The 16,824-nt window shown below is 43.0% G+C and overlaps 1 protein-coding gene across 1 annotated transcript in view; it reads left to right on the forward strand.

Moving 5' to 3' along the window:
- Positions 1-16,824, forward strand: part of si:ch211-236l14.4 (SITS-binding protein) — a 91,587-nt gene that overhangs the window by 66,591 nt on the left and 8,172 nt on the right. The window contains exons 5-7 of the mRNA XM_060838373.1: positions 4,021-4,212; positions 4,905-5,173; positions 12,889-13,025. Of these exons, the coding sequence (XP_060694356.1) occupies positions 4,021-4,212; positions 4,905-5,173; positions 12,889-13,025 (598 nt within the window). The remainder of the gene's footprint in view (positions 1-4,020; positions 4,213-4,904; positions 5,174-12,888; positions 13,026-16,824) is intronic.

Here is a 16,824-nt window from a genome sequence, read left to right on the forward strand (position 1 = left end):
TTTGGAAGCTCTAGTACAGGTGGAAATTATACAGTGAATGGCAGAGCCCTTAGGAGTAAAACCAGGACAATTGAACAATTTGGAGAGAGATATCAGGACACAGACTACAGATGATAATCTGATAATCTTCAGACAAAATCAGATGTCTGTTCACACAAACCTGGTGGCAAAGTTTCATTTTCAACGGCTTTCAGCCCTGTGCAACCAGGCCTTGTTGTGGGCTAGATCGCAGAGAAAGTGGGGTGTTATTGATCAGAAGGAAAACCTCCCTTGGAAATCTCCTTTTATTTTCCTGCAGAGCCATTTGGACTTGCTTTTTGTCTGGTCCAGCTGGATTTGACAACAGGTGAATTTTGGATGACAGTGCCTGTTTCCTGGAAGATCTTGAGACGTTCAGAAATGCTTGATGCCTGCAAAGCACACACAAAGTTGGAGGAATAGGAGGGAGTGGGACCCAGATATGAAATTAGGACTCTCTCCTTTAATAGAGATGTTGTGCAGAATACTGATGTTGATGGCATTGCAACATGTCCACCATATTCTTGCATTATTTTCTTGGGTAAGGCTAGTAAAATAATACTGAGCAGATACCAATCAGACGTGAGCTAACATAATGAACGAACATGTTGAAGGGCTGGATGGCCTCCTGTGCATATATTCTTTACATGTGATGGATGATATTGCTGACTCCCAACTATGTACAGAGTGGGCTGTAAAATTGAAACAGTTGCATTTCCTGGTATGGGGACATGCTGCAGGAGATTTTACCTTGCACTCATCAGAACAGATGGAAGAATATCAAATTTCAACGATCGCAACTGTTTATATTGAAGGAGAAAAGACTGACCAATTTGGCATATTGACTGGCCTGGGCATTTCTACATAGACAGCAATAGGCTGTTTAAGCTCCGAGATCCTGCAGAAAAGAGACAAGGCTTGAATATATTCCTTTTGTTTGCAGAGAACAAGTCCTTATGTATGAATGTATGTTCCTTCCCACAAGTATCAGTGAATCAAGTTTGACCTGTCTTCAACTGTTTTCGGTGTAGTCTTTGGTGCACTCAAGATTTTTCCCCAGGTGCTACCCAATCACAATCACATCTCACAATCGATGTTTTGTTTTGGGTTTTGCAAGCACATGCTAGTTGAGTGCAGGCTGTATTCTGCCATGCATGAACAATCAAAAAGTGCTATTTGATTGTGTTAGCCAATCACTGGGGCACATTAGATTAGATTACTTACAGTGTGGAAACAGGCCCTTCGGCCCAACAAGTCCACACCGACCTGCCGAAGCGCAACCCACCCAGACCTATTCCCCTACATTTACCCCTGTCCCTAACACTACGGGCAATTTAGCATGGCCAATTCACCTAACCTGCACATCTTTTGGACTGTGGGAGGAAACCGGAGCACCTGGAGGAAACCCACGCAGACACGGGGAGAATGTGCAAACTCCACACAGTCAGTCGCCTGAGGCGGGAATTGAACCCAGGTCTCTGGCGCTGTGAGGCAGCAGTACTAACCACTGTGCCACCATGCCGCCCTAATATCAGGAATTTGCACTGACTGAAATTCACACATGATACCTCAAATATGTAGTAGGCAGGAACTCTTTATGGACTAAAGCAGCCTCCTATTAATGAAAAATATCACCAGTATAGCTGCTGCATAGTAGCAATGTGTAAAAGCTTGCTTAGGTTGTTCAATTGTTTGCAATACTTCACCTTGGGATAATTTGTAGTAGGCTGGGTCCTGTAAAGGTCTGGGAGTGGTAGATGTTGACTCATTTGAATGTTTGCAAAAAAAGATTTGATCATTAGTTGCAATTGGCAGCACTTGTTGAATAACCCTGAATGTGCTAAGAGCTACATAAATAACTGAGGTAATCCTTTAAATTCATTACATGCTTCATTTAGACTTGTTAGAATGGGTAGTGACTCATTCTCAATAAATATAGAGAATGCATTCAAAACTGGCACTTTTTCCAAATTAGCTGGGGCTTGGAGAGCCTCCTTATTCCCCATTGTTTCCTCCATGGTAATCATAGAATCCCGACAGTGTGGAAACAGCCGCTTTGGCCCAACAACTCCAGAACGACCCTCTGAAGAGTAACCCACCCAAACCCATTTCCCTACATTTAACCCCTGACTAATGGACCCAACCTCCACACCCCTGAACACTTGTAGGCAATTTAGCCCGGCCAGTTCACCTAACCTGCACATCTTTGGACTGTGAGAGGAAACCCTCCCCCAGAGCACATGGAGGAGACCCGTACAGACACAGACTCCACACAGACAGTCACCCGAGGCTGCAATCAAACCCAGGTCCCTGGCGCTGTGAGGCAGCAGTGCTAACCACTGAGCCACTGTGCCACCCCAAAAGGGTTGGGCAATTCAAGTCAATTTGGCATTTTTGTATTTGTTCTGATGAGTGCAGGATGAAACATTTTTCCCTCTCTTTACCAAGGATTCAGTTAGAAGTTTCGATCCTTACTTGGGTCGAGAGGAAGTATTTGGTACTGGTGAATGCAATTTTGATGGAAGCAGGATGCAGAAACCAAGAAGTCAGTGTTTTGTGAATCCTGGATGTTAAGAATTCCCTGGATGCGTTGCAGTTTTGCTTTGACAGGATTCTTCCCACTGATCTGTGAAGAGAGAAGCGTGCTGGTGATTGAACCCTACCAGTCCAGAAGTCACGCTGTTAGTATAAATGTTTAAATCCAATCAACAAAATAGCTAATTGTTTCCTTTTAGTAATGATACTCACACTAATTTAATAAACTTAAAATAACCTGTTTATTCTACCACATGACTTAGCCTTGAAATGACTGCTATCACTGGAATTACAATTTGTTTTAAATTTTAATTGTGAACAAACACACTCACTCGTACGCACAATTCAATGACACTGCAGAGATCTTCTTTCAGAGAAAAGGTAGAAATGTTCTTAGTGATCATTTCTACCGAGCTTCTCCTGACAAAACTGAATTTCTGACAGTCATATACTGATGAAACATCTCTTAAATAAAACTTCAGTTTGATTAGAAATCAAGCTGGATCCAAGCCTTTAGATAATTATCATTTCTCAGCTTTTTGCCTTTGCAAGGTACTAAACACATTTGAGGTGTTGCCATCACCAGTTTCCCAAGTTTCCAGCAACAGAAGAGAGAGATCCTGGAACCTTGCCACATATTATTCTTACTGTGTTTTCTCTTATTTCTCTCTGATTCTGTTTGAAGCAGAAATCCAAAACTAGCAGGGTTGCGAGGCAACCTTCATCACAGAAGACCCTAAGTCACCTCCAAAGATGGTGGTCCCTTGAAGAAAGCAAAACACCTTATTTATTACAGCAAGTGTACAAACACTTGAATATCCTCCACTTGCTTTTCCTTACACAGTGCATATAGATATATGTATTTCCAACATCAGTCTGATTGACAGGTGGCACATACTCTGACGGAAGCGTTAATTGTATCAGAGGGTCAAGGCTGAGTGAGTTCTGTGCTGTTGGAGGATCAGTACTGAGGGAATACTGCTTTGTTGGAGGGTCAGTACTGAAGGATTGCTGCACTGTCAGAGGATTAATCTTGAGGGAGCACTGCACTGTCAGAGGGTCAGTGCTAAAGGAGTGCTGTGCTATTGGAGGGTCATTACTGAAGGAGTGTTGTACTGTTGGAGGGTGAATTGTTCTGGTGGATGCTGTCTCCTCATGTGAGAGGTAGGAGTGTATTTTTTCATGTCAGCGTACTAACTTGTAGAAAACAAATGGATTGTTTTACTGCTTAATGCTGTTTGTCTGGTCTTATTGTGTATCTCAGTTTACCACGCTTCACCATGTTTTAGGTGTTAGCTGCCTTCATAATGAAAACCTTCATGTTGGCATTCAATGGGATTTAGTCAAGGTAGTAGAGCTTGACCTGATCACGCTGAACTTCTGCAGCCCTTCACTGGCGTGCATTGTTGCAGGTAAATTCTCAGAGGTTGCTTCCACTGTTTAATTCCAGTACTATCCCATTTGCAGGAACACAGTGCGACTGACAGCACAGGGAAGACTCTCATTCCACACCGCAGATACCTGAATTTGCATCAGCTGAGACTGTGCATCACACTCTCCCCTTATATCAGCATTGACTCCAACCAGTTCCAGACAATCCTACAGGAAGGGAGGGAAAATTTCTGGATCAGCCTTCCAGCAACATCACATTCATCTCAGGTACTCTCTTCCCTATTACTTGATTGCACACTGTCACTTCAACAAATATGGAAGTCCATGTGACCAAGCTCCAACCCAGCCCTGACTTGAAGTATGGAAATTTCATCTACCCGGAACTATCTCACTCTAAGGCTTTCATACTTAGCAGCGACCCTGGGTCTAGTCCCCATTCACTAACCAGTACTTCAAACCACAGGTTCACTGCTCTCAAACTTAATGAGGCTCTGGAGCCTCATTCACCAAAACCTATCAATGTAGATAGAGCTTCACTTGTACCTAATCCTGTGATGACCCTGTTCTGGGAGTGTTTGATGGGGACAGTGCAGAGGGAACCTTACTCTGTATCTCAGCCTGTGCCTGGGAATGCCCAGTGCTGAGTCTGAATGATATAGAGAGGGATGTTATGTTATTGCAGCTCTTTCTGTATGGGAAGCGAATGGAGGGGCCGGCCTTGGCTCACTTGTCTTTGATGAACATGGGTAGAGGAGGACATATGACTTTCTTACAGAGTCCGAAAGATCGGTGTGTTTTAATGGCATCCCCAGTGCTGACCGTAACTCCTTCCTTTTCATAGTCCCATCGCTGTATATTTCAGTGTTGGGACACATGGCTGTCACCCTGCCCCCGGCCCATTGTCTGCTTTCCCTGCAGAAAACTCCTTAACCTCTCAATGTCTCCGTTTTGCCCTGCAGGTCCCTTTTGTGATGAAGTGGAGGGGGACGTTTGTCGTCAAGTTAAATCTCAGTAATGAGGAAGCACGCGACTGGTTCGTGGCCCAGGCCCACAGACTTCACAGAAGGTTAGATGTCAAATACATCACGCTGGAAGGAGGAGAGGGAAGGCCCAATATCAACGTGTTTCAGCATCATTCCTGGCAGCTCAGCAGTGATGAATATATCACCCAGTTCACACTGCTGGCTGAGAAACTGGGAAATACAACCATTATATCAACTGCTACTCAGTAAGTGATGATACCTCTCCATAATTTATCGCAATGGACCTCAGTGTCAATGTACTGGAATCATAGCCTGGAGATAAAGCATGTAATTAGGAGGGTTCATGATATTGAAACTTGTGTTGTAACGTGGACAGAGGCATGTATTGCTTTAAGTTTGATGCTTATTTTCTGTATGGTCCAATAAGAAAAGTAGACATAGCTTGTATGTCAGTTTTGAGTTCAGAGATTTGACTGAAAGTATTAGATTAGATTACCAAAGATTAGATTAGATTACTTACAGTGTGGAAACAGGCCCTTCGGCCCAACAAGTCCACACCGACCCGCCGAAGCGCAACCCACCCATACCCCTACATTTACCCCTTACCTAACTCTATGGGCAATTTAGTATGGCCAATTCACCTGACCCACACATCTTTGGACTGTGGGAGGAAACCGGAGCACCCGGAGGAAACCCACGCAGACGTGGAGAGAACGTGCAAACTCCACACAGTCAGTCACCTGAGCCGGGAATTGAACCCGAGTCTCAGGCGCTGTGAGGCAGCAGTGCTAACCACTGTGCTACCGTGCCGCCCACAAATTTGCATGTGTTTAAATAAGATTTTTTAGAAATCCATTTTGAGATGAACAATTCATTTCTGTAGAAAACAGAGCGAAAGACAGAAGAAAACTGGACTGTTGCCTCACAGCAAGATGTCCTAGGGCACAGGGAGGCAGAACAAGGTTATGTTTGAAAGACTGAACCACTTTGGTTACCTGAGAGTGGGCTTGTTTTTCCCAAGAGAGAAACAGATCATTTGGACAGAAAAAGCCTGTTATATCAACAGCACAGTTTAGCATTCTCCAGAACAGTCAAGGCAGAAGAACAGTCAACCCAAATGGCTGAGAAGATAGTCAGAGAAAAGCTTCTGAAATAGAAAACGTTGACATGAGAGAGAGAAAGCCAACCTACAAACTTGTTGAATGTATGAATTTTTTAAAAAGCACATATAAAAAGATTAGATTAGATTAGATTACATGCTCTATAGTATGGAAATAGGCCTTTTGGCCCAACAAGTCCACACTGACCCTCCTCAGAGTAACCCACCCAGACCTATTCCCCTACTCTATATTTACCCCTAGCCAATTCACCTGACCAGCACATGTTTGGATTCTGGGAGGAATTCCACACAGACACTGGGAGAATGGGCGATTGTCTATGTGGAGTTTGCACAATGCAAGAATTGAACTCTGGTGCCTGGTGCTGTGAGGCAGCAGTGCTAACCACTGAGCCACCATGCCGCCCCCAAGGCTATGTTTAAGAATCTCCTGATGAGACATTAACTAAGGAAGCTTGTATGAACTGAATGCAGAGGAATGCTGGAAAGAAACCAAGTATAGCTGTGCCAACTAGACAAGGACATCTCAAATGAAAGCAGAGTGTTGCTTCACTGAAGTTCGAGTATCTATAAGGTTGTGGTTGAGGTCAAAATGGTTGAATCTTTATTTCTGATATTTGCAAACAGGACCAGAAGATATATAAGCAGAAGTAGGCCATTCATCCCATCAAATAAGCTCTGCTTTTCAGTAAGATCATGGCTGATCTGATAATCCTCAAATCCATTTTCCTGCCTTTTCACCATAACCCTTGATTCCCTTCTTGATTAAAAATCTGTTTATTTCAGCCTTGAACATACTTAATGACACAGCCTCTACAGCCCTCTGCAGTGAAGCATTTCACAATTCACAATCCTCTGAGAGAAGAAATCTTTCCTCATCTCTGAGTTAAATTAGATTCCCCACTGTTTGGAAACAGGCCATTTGGCCCAACATGTCCACACTGACCCTCTGGAGAGTAACCCAGCCCACTTAATTTATCCCTGACTAATGCACATAACACTATGGGTACCTGCACATCTTTGGACTGTGGGAGGAAACTGGAGCACCTGGAGGAAACCCATATAGACACAAAGAGAATGTGCAAACTCCACACAGTCATCCAAGGCAGGAGTTGAACCTGGGTCCCTGGTGCTGTGAGGCAGCAGTGCTGACCATTGAGCCATTGTGCCACCCCAAATGTGTGACACCTTATTCAGAGATTATTCCCTCTCCCATAAGGGGAAACAACCTCTCCACATCTATCCTGGTCCAAGTCCCCTAAGAATTTTGTATGTTTAAATAAGGTCACCCCTCATTCTTCTAAACTCAAATGAGAACAGGCCCAACGTATTCAATCTCTCCTCATAAGACTGTCCCTTCAGAGAGTCACAGAGCCCTACAGCACAGAGACAGGCCCTTTGGCCCAAACTGGTCCATGCTGACCAAAATATCCTTCTAAGTTAACCCCATTTCCCTGTATTTGGCCCATATCCTTCTCGTCCTTTCCTAAGAAGAAGGCTGATGTTAGGATGAGATGGGATGGCTCAGTTAGGGCACTCGAGAGTTACAAGTTAGCCGGTAAAGACCTAAATAGAGAGCTAAGAAGAGCCTGGACGGGACATGAGAAGTCATTGGCAGGTAGGATCAAGGAAAACCCTAAAGCTTTCTGTAGGTATATCAGGAATAAAAGAATGACCAGAGAAAGATTAAGGCCAATGAAAGATAGTAGTGGGAAGTTGTGCATGGAGTCTGAGGAGATCAGGGAAGCACTAAATGAATTTTTTTTTGTCAGTATTGACACTGAAAAAAGACAATGTTGTTGAGGAGAATACTGAGATACAGGCTAGTAGACTAGATGGAATTGAGGTTCACAAGGAGGAGGTGTTCGCAATTCTGGAAAGTGTGAAAATAGATATGGGCTGGATGGGATTTATCCTAGGACTCTCTGGAAAGCCAGGGAGAAGATTCCAGAGCCTTTGATTTTGATCTTCATGTCATCTCAGGAATAATGCCAGAAGACTGGAGGAAAAGCAAATGTTGTCCCCTTGTTTAAACAATATTAGAGACAACCCTGGTAATTATAGACCAGTGTGTCTTATTTCGATTGTGGGTAAAGTGTTGGAAAAAGTTATGAGATAGGATTTAGAATCATCTAGAGAGGAATAAGTTGATTAGGGATAGTTAACACAGTTTTGTGACACAAGTTTTCACAAACCTTATTGAGTTCTTTGAGATGGTAACCAAACAGATGCATGAGGGTAAAGCAGTTGATATGGTGTATATGGATTTCAGTAAGGCGTGTGACAAGGTTTCCAATAGTGGGCTATTGCTCAAAATATGGAGGGATGGGATTGAGGGTGACTTGGCGGTTTGTATCTGAAATTGGCTAGCTGAAAGAAGACAGGATAAAGGTTGATTGAAAATGTTCATCCTGGAGTTCAGTTACTGGTGGTGTACCACATGGATCTGTTTTGGGGCCACTGCTAATTGTCACTTTTATAAATGACCTAGATGACAGTAAATTTGTGGATGACACCAAGGTTGGTGGAGTTGCTGATCATGCTGAAGGATGTCGTAGGTTACAGTGGGACATAGATAAGCCGCAGAGCTGGGCTGAGAGGTGGCAAATGAAGTTTAGTGTGGAAAAGTGTGAGGTAATTCACTTTGGAAGAAGCAGCAGGAATAAAGAGTACTGGGCTAATAGTAAGATATTTGGGTAGATGAGCAAAGAGATCTTGATGTCCATGTGCATAGATCCCTGAAAGTTGCCACCCAGGTTGATAGGGTTGTTCAGAAAGCATTTATTGGCAGTGGGATTGAGTTTCAAAGCCACAAGGTCATGCTGCAGCTGTACAAAACTCTGGTGCAACTGCACTTGGAGTATTGTGTACAGTTTTGGTCACCACATTTTAGGAAGGATGTGGAAGCTTTGGAAAGGGTTCAGAGGCGATTTACTAGGATGTTGTCTGGTGTGGAGGGAAGGTCTTATGAGGAAAGTCTGAGGGATTTGAGACTGTTTTTGTTCGAGAAGAAGGTTGAGAGGTGAATTAATTGAGACACATAAGATAATCAGAGCGTTAGATAGATTGGACAGTGAGAGCCTTTTTCCTTGGATGGTGAAGGCTAGCATGAGGGGACATAGCTTTAAATTGAGGGACGATAGATAAAGGACAGATATCAGAGGTAGTTTCTTTACTCAGAGAGTAGAAGGAGCGTGGAATGCCATGCCTGCAACAGTAGTAGACTCACCAACTTTAAAGGCATTGAAATGGTCATATGGATGAAGATGGAATAGTGTAGGATAGATAGACTTCAGATTGGTTCCACAGATCAGCGTAACATTGAGGGCCGAAGGCACTGGAATGTTCAATGTTCTATCCATGTATTCATACCTGATGTCAGCCTAGTGAACCTTCTTTGGACTGCCTTCAATGCCCAAAATATATTCCCTTTGATAAGGGGACCAAAACCGTTCACAGTATTCCAGCTGTTCAAAGTTTGTGAGAAGATTTGTAGCTCGGGTGTTTGTTGTTGTGGTTCTGTTCGCCGAGCGGGGAGTTTTTGTTGCAAACGTTTCGTCCCCTTTCTAGGTGACATCCTCAGTGCTTGGGAGCCTCCTGTGAAGCGCTTCTGTGCTGATTCCTCCGGCATTTATAGTGGTTTGAATCTGCCGCTTCTGGTTGTCAGGTATTCACCAAAAACGGATACCCGCGCAATTTCATCAACAGATGCCGCAGGGAAAGACAACGAAATGAGGACATGCCACAACCCAAAGGACTGGCCACACTACCATACATCAGGAGCGTTTCTGAACTGACAGCCAGACTACTGCGGCCACTAGGACTCATAACAGCACACAAACCAACAGCCACTCTCAGACAACAACTCACCAGGACAAAGGACCCGATACCCAGCATGAGCAAAACCAACGTAGTGTACAAAATCCTATGCAAGGACTGCACAAAACACTACATAGGACAAACAGGAAGACAGCTAACAACCTGCATCCATGAACACCAACTAGCCACGAAACGACATGACCAGCTATCCTAAGTAGCCATACACTGAGATGACAAACAACATGAATTCGATTGGGACAACACCACTATTATAGGGCAAGTCAAACAGAGAACAGCCAGGGAATTCCTAGAGGCATGGCACTCATCCACAAATTCTATCAACAGACATGTCGACCTAGACCCTATATATCGGCCACTGCAGCGGACAGCAACTGACAACCGGAAGTGGCAGATTCAAACCACTATAAATGCCGGAGGAATCAGCACAGAAGCGCTTCACAGGAGGCTCCCAAGCACTGAGGATGTCACCTAGAAACGTTTGCAACAGAAACTCCCAGCTCGGTGAACAGAACCACAACATTCCAGCTGTGTTCTGACTAGTGCTTTGTCCAGTTTCAGCAAACTTCCTAACTTTTGTACTCCATTTCCTTTGAAATAAAAACTAACATTCCAATTGTTTTCCCTATTACTTGCTGAACTTTTATGGTAGTTATTTATGTGATTTTTTGCAGGAAGAGCCCTAATTCCCCTGTACTGGACCTTTCTGTAGTCTCTCCATTTAAACAATATTCAGCTCATCTATTCTTCCTGCAACATGTGAAACATCACTTTTCTCACATTATATTCTATCTTCCAAGTTTTTGCCTACTCTTTTAACCTATCTATATCCTGCTGAACACGCTTTGTGATGACTTCAACCACTTGTTGTCTAACCTATTTTTGTGTCATCTGCAAACTTAGCTCGAGTATGTTCGTCCTCATTCGAAGATATTAATAAATCATCGTAGCACCAGCACTGATCACTGTGGCACTCCACTAGTTACAGGTTGCCATTTTGATAATGCCCCCTTCACTCAACTCCCTGACTTCTATTAGTTATCCAATCCTCTATGCTAATTTAGTACCTCAATAATATGTGCTCTTATTAAGTAGTCTAACATGTGTCACCTTTAAATCCTTTCTGAAAATCCAAATAAATTACATTCACTGTTTCACGTTTACCTAGCCTGCTTGTTACCACCTCAAAGAGTTATAGCGAATTTGTCTGGCATGACTTCCCTTTCATGAAGCCTTGCTGACTCTGCTAGATCATATTGGGTATTTCTGAATGTACTGCTATTACAGCCTTTATAATAGCCTCTAACATTTTCCCACTATACCCATTTTTATAGAATAGGTTTCCTATAGTGCAGGTAGAGACTATTTGGCCCAAAAGATCTATACTGACCCTCTGAAGAGCATCCCACTCAGACCCAACACCCCTATCGTGGTAGCACTGCATTTCCCATGGCTAATCCACTTAACTTACACATCTTTGGACTATTGGTGGAAACCAGAGCACCAGAAGGCAAGCCACACAGGTGTGAGGAGAATGTGGAAACTCCCATTTTCCCATTAATTAAACTGGCCAACAGTTGCCTGTTTCTTGTTGCCTTCGCTTGGTAAATAAAAGGCACTATATTAATTGTTTCAAATAATTTATACATAACAAAGAGTTCTTTATTCCTTTTTCTGTTTTATTTTGTTCTTTGGCTTAAAGTACTTTGGCAGCACCTTATGAATAAGTTTAGTGATTGACCATCATGGTAAACACATAGTAAAAAGGAAGCTTCAGGTATAGCAACCCAGATTTCAGTCAGGGATCAGTCTTCTCCAGTATTACCATCACCACGAGTCATGAGGAAAGCAAATGGAATGTTGGCCTTTATTATAATGGGCACTAAAAGTAAAAGGAAGGCAAATGACTGCCCTTGGCATCAAAGCCATATTTGATTAAGTGTGGCATTAAGGAACCCTAGCAAAACTGAAGACTGTAGGAATCAGGGAGAAAACTCTCTGTTGGTTGGAGTCATACCTGGCGCAAAGGAAGATGGTTGTGGTTGTTGGGAGGTCAGTTATATCAACTCTGGGATATCTCTGCAGGACCTCCTTAGGCCCAAACACCTTCAGCTGTTTCATCAAAAGGTCAGAAGAGGCGATGTTGGCTGATTTTAGCACAAATGTTCAGCATCATTCTTGGATGCAACTCCTCAGATATTGAAGCAGTTTAAATGCAACAAGACCTGGACAATATCTAGGTTTGGGCTGAGAAGTGGTAGGTAATATTCGCGCCACATAAATGCCAAGCAATGACCATCTTCAATAAAAGAAAATCTAACCATTCCCTTTTGACCACTGTCACACTTGCTGAATCCCCACTATCAGCATTCTGGTGGTTGCCATTGGCCAGAATTTGGTTGACAATTCTGCAATGACTTAACTCACCTCCTGACTTCCCAAAGCCTAGCCATTATCTACAAGGCAGTGTGTGATGGAATAATCCACTGTTCCCTCTTTCGACCACTGCTGTTCCGTAGCATTGGTGTGTATGATCTACAAGATGCATTGCAGAAATTCACCAAGGCTCCTTGATAGTACCTTCTAAACTCACAATCGAGGCTACCAAAAAAAAAGAGAAGGAGCTACATGGGATCATCACCACCCGCGAGTTCCCCTCTAAGTGACGCATCAACCCTTACAGTTCCTTTACTGTGTCCTTGTCAAAATTCCTTGTATTCTTCTAAAGCAGAGTCCATCTTTCTCATTTTCAGTCTTTTGTCCAAAACCAATAAAAAGTTGTGGTCTGTTACACTTTGGGAACTGCAGATGGTGTCCACTGCCCTGAGTATCTCTCCCTGTCTCCATTTCAGTGAGTCTGTCTGTCTGTCTCTCTCTATTTTACCTTGTTACATTATGGCTTTCATTTCTTTGGTCACTATGTTTAACCAATGATATCAAAGGATGATATTGTAAGCATGATGCTTGCTTGCTTGCCAATTGATAATGTCACTATATATACCACAGGACTGCTCATATCCCTGTCTTTGTTCGGATGGCTCCTCGCCAGTCAGACTGGAGTTATGCAGGACTGAAGGGAGTCATTCCCACTGTTCTTCACTACAGCTTGCTGGGTTACAGTTTCTTCATTCCGGATGCTGTAGGTAATGTAGCAACAACAGGAACCAGTTGGGAACACAGTCAGAATTAATTTCTCTCTTCATCCTCTTTGCATTCCTCTTTCCTTTTGAAATTCAAACACTCCCAGGGCAGGTACAGAACTATGATAGATACAGAGTAAAGCCCTGTCCAATGTAATATCAGAGGGATCATTGATATCATGATTGCCTTTAACAGTTTCACTTTTGTTGTTCATTTTGAACATGCTCTCCTATTGGAGTGCTGGGTGTCAGAGTTTCACTATGAAGGGAATAGTATAAGAGAAACATTCAGGCTTTCTTCTGCATTTGTTACTTTTGTAGTTATCTTTGTCGAAGAAAACCGCACCTTTTTTCTTGGTGCTGCACTCACATCCCTTTGACACGTACCACCTTGAGACATTAAAAGTTGAAATATTCAGGAATGACTTCTGTTACCTGGAGTTATTGCAGATATTTCATTTACCTTGTGATACGGTATCTCATCCACTGACTGAGCCTTGGACTTCTGTCTCAAATTCCAATCCACTTGAAGACAGAGTGAAAGTTACACAGGAACTGGTCATAATCTTCCAATCCCACTTTGGTTCAGGGACCAAGTCAGGTAAATGAAATGTTACACAAAGAGAACAAAGAACAAGCACAGGAACAGGCCCTTCAGCCCTCCAAGCCTGTGTCGATCATCGCGTCCCTAACTAAAGAATGACCCTTCTGCCCTTGTTTGGTTTGAATCCCTCTATTCCCTCCCTATTCGTGTAACCATCCACATGCCTCTTAAATGTTGCCAATGTCCGCTTCCACCACCTCTTCAGGCAGTGCATTCCAGGCTCCTACCACACTCTGCATGAAAAACTTCCCTCACACATTTCCCTTGAACTTTCCCCCTCTCACTTTGAACCTGTGTCCCCTTCTAATTGAAATTTTAACCCTGGGAAAAAGCCTCTGACGATCCACCCTATCCATGCCTCTCATAATTTTGTAGACCTCTATCAGGTCTCCTTTCACTCACTGTCTTTCCAGTGAAAACAACCCTTGTCTTTTAATCTTTCCTCATAGCCAATGCCCTCGAGACCAGGCAACATCCTGGTGAACCTTCTCTGCATTCTCTCCAAAATGTCCATGTTCTTCTGGTCGTTTGGCAACCAAAACTGCACAGAATACTCCAAATGTGGCCTTAACAAGGTTTTTATGTAGCTGAAACATGGCTTGCCAATTCTTGTGCCCTGGCTTATGAAGGCAAGCATGTAACATGCCTTCTTACTCAGCTCAGCCACTTTTAGGGAACTGTGGACCTGCACACCCAGATCTATTTGTAAGTTAATGTTCTTCAGGGTTCTGCCATTTTCAGTATAATTCACACCTAAATTTGATCCTCCAAAGTGCATCATCTCACATTTACCTGGATTAAACTTCATCTGCCATTTCTGTGCCCAAGCCGCCAATTTATTCATATCCTGTTGTATCATTTCACAATCGTTGGCACTATCTGAAACTCTATCAATCTTTGTATCATCTGCAAACTTACCTAATCAGACCACCCACATTTTCCTCCAGATCACTTACATATACCACAAACAACAGAGGACCTAAGACTGACTCCTGTGGAACACCACTAGTTACCAGTCTCCATTCTGAAAAACACCCTTCCACCACCACCCTCCATCTTCTATGACTAAGCCAGTTTTGTATTCAACACTTGTTGAAAAATGCTCACTACAGGCCTTGGTGATGGGAGAGGTTTTTGATCTGTTCATCCAAAACAAACTCAACAACAATGTAGATAAATTGGCATTAATTAGGGGAAGTCAGCCTGGATTAGTTAAAAGCAAATCCTGTTTAAGTAAATAGATTGCATTCCTTTTAATAAGGTGCCAGTGATGGTTGATGAGTGTAACATGGTAAATGTGGTCTACATGATCCTCTGAAAACATTCAACAGAGTGCTTTTTGATAAAGACTTTAGTTTGTTTATTGCTGAAGAGGAGGTCATTTTGCCCTTGTTGTCCATGCTGGTGAACAGTGATTGACTTCATTAATCTCATTTTTGGACTTCTGGCCCAAAGCCCTGGAGGCTATGACAACTCAGGGGATTGCCCAGATTCTGTGCAAATCTTCTAAGATTTTCTGTCTTTATTCATCCCCATAACCTCAGCCAATTTGTGAGGTACAGACTCCTGTCATCTGAGTGAAAAACATTCTTCTCAACTCTCCACTTTGCCTTCTACCTTTTGTCTTAAATCTATGGATTGACCACTCTACTTTCCAGTTACCTTCCGCTTCAACACACCGCTATGTTCCCTGGCCAACATCTCTGTCTCAGGCCTACTGCAGTTCTCAATTGAGGGTCAGCGCAAGCTGGAAAAACAGCATCTCGCTTCCCACTTGGGGACTCTGCAGCCTCAGGACTCGAGTGAGTTCAGTAATTTTAAGTCTTGAACATCTTCTTCCATGTCCTTACCCCAAACCCCCATACACATGGGCTGCTACCACAAACAACTCTTTGTCAGCTACCATTTGTTTCCATTAGTAGCAACGTCGACGAGGCAGCAGCTGCAGCTTCGGCTGTACTGTGGGCCCAGATCAGAACTCCTAGTGATGCCAGAGAGACGTGGAGGATCCCTGGGGGATTGACTGGACTTGGAATGTGGCCTTATTGTGGCCCAGAGATCGGAACACCTTTGAGAAACCCCGGAGCTATGTATGGGAAGAAGGACTGTAAAGATGAACGTCATTTCTTATTTTTCTGCCTTTATATTGTTCTATCAATTGAACAGAAGATGAAGCTCTATTTGATTTCTTTTTAATTCATTTTATAATCCAAAACAGTGCCAGATTGTGGCGACAAAACACTTTTCACTGTATTGTCCCATATACATGCCATAATAAAATACTCATTAGCTCTTTTATCTTTTCATTCATTTCATCCATATGTATGTATATATAGATCTTTCATTATGTCAGCTCTCCCCAATTGCATTAGCTCTCTGGGTTGAATTCCGTTTGCCCATGCTCTGCCCAGCTGACCAGTCTATTGAGATCCTCGGACAGATTAGTTATCCTCCTTACTCTTCACCACCCTACCAATTTTCATGTTATCCATGAAATTCTTGATTATACCCCCGACATTTAAATCCAAGTTGTTAATGAAAGCCATAAACATCAAGGGCCCCAACACAGTGCCCTGTGGCATTGCACTGGAAACAAATTTCCAGTCATGGATGTATCCCGCTACCATCACCCTCTTTTTCCTGCCTCTCAGCCAATTTTTGGACCCTACCTGTCACTTTTCTTGCATCCTTAGATTTGTACTTTCTTGACCAATCTTCCATGAGGGCTCTTATCAAAAGCCTTGCTAACGTTCATGTAGACCACATCAAATGCATTATCCTCATCAACTCCTAGTTACTTTGTCAATAAATATGATCAAGTTTGTTGAATACAATCTTTAACAAATCTAAGCTGACTATTCTCTATTCTTGTCTTTCCAAGTACAGGTATATTCTGCCCCTCCAAATTCTTTCTAATAACTTGCCTACCACGGAAATTAGACTGGGCTAGCTGTAGTTTCCTGGTCTATCTTCCCTCCCTTTTTAAATAATGGGACAATGTTAACAGTCCTTCAGTGCTGTGGTACATAGCCTCCTCCAACAGCCAGTTAAAATGCATCACAGTTAAAATCCCCACACTGAGGCTTACCAGCTAAGGTGAAGCTCATGGAGTAAAAACGCAAGTTCAGCAAGGACAGCGAGAGCTGTGTTGAGTGTTTATGTTCTGGGTTAAGAGTGGTATGTAGTGAATTCTCCCAA

The sequence above is a fragment of the Hemiscyllium ocellatum genome, chromosome 18, assembly GCF_020745735.1.
Source record: "Hemiscyllium ocellatum isolate sHemOce1 chromosome 18, sHemOce1.pat.X.cur, whole genome shotgun sequence".
NCBI classification, from domain to species: domain Eukaryota; kingdom Metazoa; phylum Chordata; class Chondrichthyes; order Orectolobiformes; family Hemiscylliidae; genus Hemiscyllium; species Hemiscyllium ocellatum.